Source organism: Anolis sagrei, chromosome 1, assembly GCF_037176765.1.
Source record: "Anolis sagrei isolate rAnoSag1 chromosome 1, rAnoSag1.mat, whole genome shotgun sequence".
Lineage (NCBI taxonomy): Eukaryota > Metazoa > Chordata > Lepidosauria > Squamata > Dactyloidae > Anolis > Anolis sagrei.
In genome coordinates this window covers 105,055,718-105,062,026 of record NC_090021.1, presented here as the reverse complement: position 1 = coordinate 105,062,026, position 6,309 = coordinate 105,055,718, and the positions used below count along the sequence as shown (strand labels likewise).

Below are 6,309 nucleotides of genomic sequence, written 5' to 3'. Positions count from 1 at the left end.
TGTGGAACTCCCTTCCCAGGGATATTAGATCGGCCCCCTCCCTCCTGACCTTTCAGAAAAGAGTGAAAACCTGGCTCTTTGAGCAAGCTTTTGGATCCGCAGTGTAATAATATAAACACAAGACTATGAAATAGCAAACATGGAATGACTAAACGATGCAAAGGACAAGCAGATGGACTGGAAGATATTAATTATTGTTTTAATTGATTTGAATATGGAACTGCTTTTTATATGAATTTTACTATGTACTTTTAACTGTTTAATCGATGTATGGCTATTGTGGCGTTTAATTATTGCCAGTTTGTACACTGCCCTGAGTTGCCTTCAGGCTGAGAAGGGCAGGGTAGAAGTGCAGTAAATAAATAAATAAATATTTTTCCCTGTTAGCTTTATGAGGATGGAGTGTAAGGAAACCCTTTCTGGTTTGTATCAGTAAATAGGCCCGCCCCTTTGCCTGGGGAAAGGGAGCCAGATTAGAGTTATTACCACCAGGGAATCTTGGAAAAAAGACGTATCTATAGTTGGTCTCTGCGAGATCCAGGCTTGGACAAGCCATTTCAAGCCAGTACTTACTACTATTCTGGGAACTCATTCGACCAGACTGACCTACCACTGGTCAGTGGCAGTCTGTGGAGTTTCTAGCGCCTCCAGCAAGGTGCCAGGCCTCAATAGAAGAGACATGCTCTCTTAGCCTCTGGCCTGATCACCTTGGGCATTGGGTGCCTCAGGGCCCTTCCACACAGCCCTATATCTCAGAAGATCAAGGCAGAAAATCCTACAATATCTGCTTTGAACTGGGTTGAGTCCACACTCGGATAATGTGAGATTTTCTGCCTTGATATTCTGGGATATAGGGCTGTGTGGAAGGCCCCTCAGAAGCCCCTTCACCAGAGAAAGTGAGCAAGGGAAACTCATCTGTCCTTCATCTCCAGAATCACTCACTGGCAGTGACTTCAAGAACAGCCAGTTATCTTCAAACTTTAAGTATGGACTTAAAGTAGGGCCCTTCCACATAGCCATAGTCCAAAGTATCAAAGCAGAAAATCCCACAATATTTACTTTGAACTGGGTTATCTGAGTCCATACTGCTATATATTCCAGTCTAAAGCAGAAAATGTGGGATTTTTATTCAGCTGTGTGGAAGGGCCCTAAGATAGTGCCTAGATGGAGATAGGCCCGAGACCAATTAATAAATAGTTACAATTTCTCTAAAGCAATAGCATGGACATTGATTCTGTGGGATTCCTTGCTCAAACAGGAAGGCAAGCCAGCATCCCCCAAGCTGATAGAAAGTTAAGACACATTAGCATTAAAGACATTTAAAGCAGCTTGGATGCGAATGCACACTAGCCAAAACTAACACACACACATATCTATGGCTGGAATTACTCTTAAAATGTACCTGTTCTGACTTACAAACAAATTCAGCTTTAAGAACAAATCTACAGAACCAATCTTGTTTGTAACCTGGGGACTGCCTGTACTGCCAATTTCTTTCAATCAGTTCATCTGTAAGGTGCTACAAAATCACTTGGCATTCCAGGACTGTATTCATTGTTTCAGTTTCTCTTGTACTTCTGGGCTGTTTAGTTTACATTGGCATCCTATTAGTGACATGCAAGAAGAATTCAAAGAGACACCCATGTTAGCCTAGACAAGAGCGTTCCAAACTGTGGCGTCTACAGTGTGTAGCTGTGTCACATAAACACTATGAAAAGTGAGGATCAATGTGAAATAAACAAGAAATCCTATATTTTTCCAAATATAAATGAAAGCTTTTCATGAGATATGTTGGGATACATTGCAATTTATGTTTATATTTCTTATAAGAGGTTAGTTTAACCTTCTGTTTGCTTGTAAAACTAGATTACTGTGCTGAGAAATGATGCATGCCTAAAAAAAATGTGTCATCAACATGAAATGTTTGGAAAGCTCGATCAATATCCATACTTTAGCATTCCACATTTGTAAAGAATATGTCCAGCTTCTTCTTACTCCTTTCACTACAAAGATTTTTGTGTAGTTCCAGAGGGAAATTGCTGCAAGAGTTTTCCGTGCAAATTTACCAGTCTCTTCTTCCCATCATGTCATTTCACATATCTGCCTCTCTCTATTGTCCTGTGCTGGGAATTTCTCCTCTTCCTCATAGTTACATGACCATCCACAACACCATGTTTCTAATAGCCTAAGGCCAAAGCAGTACTAGCAGAGTAAAAAATCCCCAGTAGCATTGTTGTACTGGTTTATACCTTAGTGGTGCAAAAGTTTGGACAACTGGCGGCAGTTGCACTGCCTCTTGAACAAACATTCTCCCATCCAAGACATTCCATGGATGTATAAATCTCACTTATCTAGTTTCCAACAGACCTCACAACCTCTGAGGATACCTGTCATAGATGTGGGTGAAATGTCAAGAGGGAATGCTTCTGGAACATGGCCATACAGCCCGAAAAACTCACAGAAACCCAGTGATTCTGGCTATGAAAGCCTTCGACAACACATTTGCAAAACTGAATGCATTTTAACAATTTGATGTATGACTTTTCAATAAAACATTATTTTGCTGTCCAATTCATATTAATCCCATTACATGATTCCTTGGAGTGTTCAGGGCTTGATATTTTTAAAGTAATCCCTCAATGTGTCAGAGTGGACATTCAGACATACAGGAGTGACCAAAAGGGTACTAGAATTTTTTTTACATATTTTATAAATGGTGTACTGATAAATGTCCTGAATCTGCATGCAGCTTAACATTAGAACTTGAGTGCGATTCTTCTTCCCAGATCAGTGTTCTGGATACACCAGCAGGAGAAAGCAGAGCGGGAGAAGCAACCCTGATCAAAGCTGGTCCTTTTGATGGCCTGGATGTTGTGTTCACGGCTCATCCATTTCAAGGAGACCTGTTTTAGCATATTGTCCGTAAGTTAATGTTTCCCTTCTGTTGCTGTTTTATTGAAAGCATTTTCATTCTTCTTCAAACAGAATCTGGCTGTAATATGAAAGGTTAAAATAAAAACACACAGAATACCACATATAAGGCATGATGCCAGCATATAAAAAGAGCAGTCAAACAATACTTAATATGCATTAAAATACTTTTAGATGGCTAAGTGGATGAACAAAATTCTGACACCTAACAGAAAAACAATGTTGGTTTCATCTATCGCAGTCTTGTTAAATTCATTATAAAGTATGTGGCATGATCTCCCTCTGACCCGAATGGGTTTATTTATTAATAACTTGCCTATTTGACTGCAACTTTATACTTGCCTTGTTGGAGGTAGTTGTTTGGAAGAAGCACTCTGGGCAGAAATTTAATATTGTGATTTTAATATTGAATGTAATTTTTAAATTTTTAATGTGTATTAATTTTAATTCAATTGATTTTAAGCTTAATGTTTGTATTTGTTTAAGGCATTGAATAATTGCCATATGTAAGCCGTCTTGAGTCCCCCTTGGGGTAGAGAAAGGCAGGGTATAAATGGGGTAAATAAATGGTCATGTTCTTTAATTCTAAGAGTCTGGAAAAATAAAATGGGTTATTGTTTCCTAGCATGACTGTGAAATACAATGGAAAAGCACCTCATGCTGCTGTTTATCTTTGGGAAGGAGTAAATGCATTATATGTTGCTGTTCTTGAATACAACAATCTGTTGGTTTTAAGGCAATACATAAAACCAACTTGGAGACTCCATGGTGAGACATGTAAACTGCCTCTTTGTTCAGTCAAATTGTTGCCATTGGATTTTTGTAATTGCCTACTTAGGATGTTGTAGGTGGCATGTGATTAAAGCTATAACTGGTTGTAAAGTCAAAAAATCAGTCCTCTAATAAATGCATAACAAATACAACAGATACATGGCCTGGATCCAGGAGTGGTATTCTATTGAAAGATGCTAATATTCTTCCTCAAGCCTGTGCATTCTCAAAATCTGATTTTCACATATGCAGATCCTGTGAGCAAGGAGGAATAAGAGGAAAATAATATTTTGCATTGGATTTAACCCTATGTTGCCCTTTAAGTTATGCACTTTAATTTTAATCTTCTAAATATAAGACTTCATAACACAAAATTGACAGGTGTTAATCACATTGATTTTGAGATACTTATTAAACCAGGAAGCAAGGTGTTATTGTTGTATAACTTTGTTCTAAAAGTAAATTGACTCTTATGTTTTAGGCATAATAAAAAAGCGTACTGAGAGACCAATATCACACCAGCTTTTGCAGAGCTAGAATTATTCTTACACAACCCGGAGGTAGAGCAGGTTAAACCACCGAGCTGCTGAACTTGTTGACCAAAAGGTTGCAGGTTGGAATCTGGAGAGCAGTGTGAGCAACAGTATCGCCTTGTGGCCGGAATCGAGCACAACCTCCATATGTTGGAGATGGAAAAATATGGGGAAAGCCTATGCCTCTGTTTATGTATTGTCTGTCCTTGTTAATTGTATAACGACATTGAATGTTTGCCGTATATGTGATCTGTAATCCTCGCTGGGTCCCCTCAGGGAGATAGGACAGAATATAAATAAATAAAGTATATTATTCCCTAAGTACAGTGCGGTCTCACACAATGATGGAGGCTTGATTATTTCCCAGTCACGGAGGATTGCTCCTCCATGCCATAATAAGAATAGAAGAATGGGATTTACCATGACTATTATGGGATGACAGAAGAAACAATCCACATCAAAAGAAATTAAGGTACAAAGTGAATGGAAAACAGGTTTAGGTCGGGACTAGAAAAAATAAACTGAAGAGAAGGGAAAAGCGGTCTCAATGATAACTGAAAACAACTTTGACTACTGCCTAGTCAGGTTGGCACATAGGGATTATCTCAATTTTGATGGACTGCTCCTTCTGCCATCAGAATGAACACTCACAGCAGGTCCAACCTCTCATTCTACTCAGATGCAGAGGCCTGAAGCTTCTGGCAAACCAAAGGAACTCTGTCACAAAGAGGTAGCTTTTGGATTCAACCGCTAGTGAAGTATTTTGCTTCAGGCATTTCTTAAATTAAAATCAGACAGTGTATGTCTGCTTAAATTAGAGTTTTCCATAAGGCATGGTTGTAAGAGAACCTAAATCAAGCACAGTACTTTATGTACTCGTATTTATGATGGCTGCAGACACAGCTACAATATTATATGGAGAATAGTTTGGTCACAATGTGATTATCATAATTACTGTTTCAATAACATGCATTATCACTTCTGCATTGATGCTTTCAAAAATATTTACATGTAAACATTATACTTTAGTTTTTATCATTCTTAACTGAAGTTGTAATCACTCTATAAAACCTTGTGGAATTTCTTGCAGGATAGTGGTGAGTTAGGGCACAGGTGATAGTATTAATTCAGTAAGGAGATTGATGAGCTTTTTTGAAAGGATGTCATAAATATCAATTAGTAAAGGACATGATTAACAATAATGAAGGGAACATATATGTAATAAAAAACAACATTTATAATTCTGTGTCTTGATAAGTCATAGAATATTCAGATATGTAGTCTTACCTATTTACACAGATACTTGAAATTTTACAGTATTATATATATTTACAAATGGAAAAAGATGGACACTCTTGAGAATATAGAAGTCAAAACTAGCAGTTTCAAAAGGGGAAATTGAAAAACTCCTCTTAATGGCCACGTTACGTTGTGTATTTAACAATGAAGTATCATGCCTTTGAAAATAAAAGTACAATTCAAACAAATCCCTCTGTTTTTCCAGTTCTTCTCCCCTCCCTTTATATATCTGAAATGTCTGTCTTGGATCGTGCTGAGATTGATTGATAGTCAAGATTGGATCTCTCCAGAGCCCCTCAAAACGAACAAGAGGGTTGTGTATGGATTTCATGCAGCAGAATTATAAAACATTGTCAAAACCAAGAGCATTCCTGTTTTCTTGAATGAAATATTTGTTTGATACCAGTTTTTATATAGTTAATTCATATACCACATGCAACCAGCTAAAGAAGAAAAAAAATAGAACTATGAAAAAATAGACCAGTATATCAGGTTAAATAAAATGTATGCCCCTGGGAATATTATTCTGGAATACTTGTCAATGGCATGGGTGTCAATCCTCATGCTGCTGTATCTCTGGTTTTTCCTCCTGGTTGAATTCCTTTCTGAACCAAGTGCCAGCTGGACCATCATTCTGTCTTGTTTATCTCCATTTTCAGATACGTACTGTCCCATTTCATTCACCTCCCCATCGCTGTAGCTGCCATCCATCCCCATCAATTGTCTTGGCTGAGGTGGTGTGCAAGTGCAAGGAAGCTGTAGAAAAGAGAAAAGC

The 6,309-nt window shown here is 38.0% G+C and overlaps 1 protein-coding gene across 1 annotated transcript in view; it reads right to left on the bottom strand.

Moving 5' to 3' along the window:
• Positions 1–5,452: 5,452 nt before the first annotated feature.
• LOC132760792 (gamma-aminobutyric acid receptor subunit rho-1) overlaps positions 5,453–6,309 on the bottom strand; it is a 49,344-nt gene continuing 48,487 nt past the window's right edge. The window contains exon 10 of the mRNA XM_060753020.2: positions 5,453–6,290. Within this exon, the coding sequence (XP_060609003.1) occupies positions 6,000–6,290 (291 nt within the window). The 3' untranslated portion in view covers positions 5,453–5,999. The remainder of the gene's footprint in view (positions 6,291–6,309) is intronic.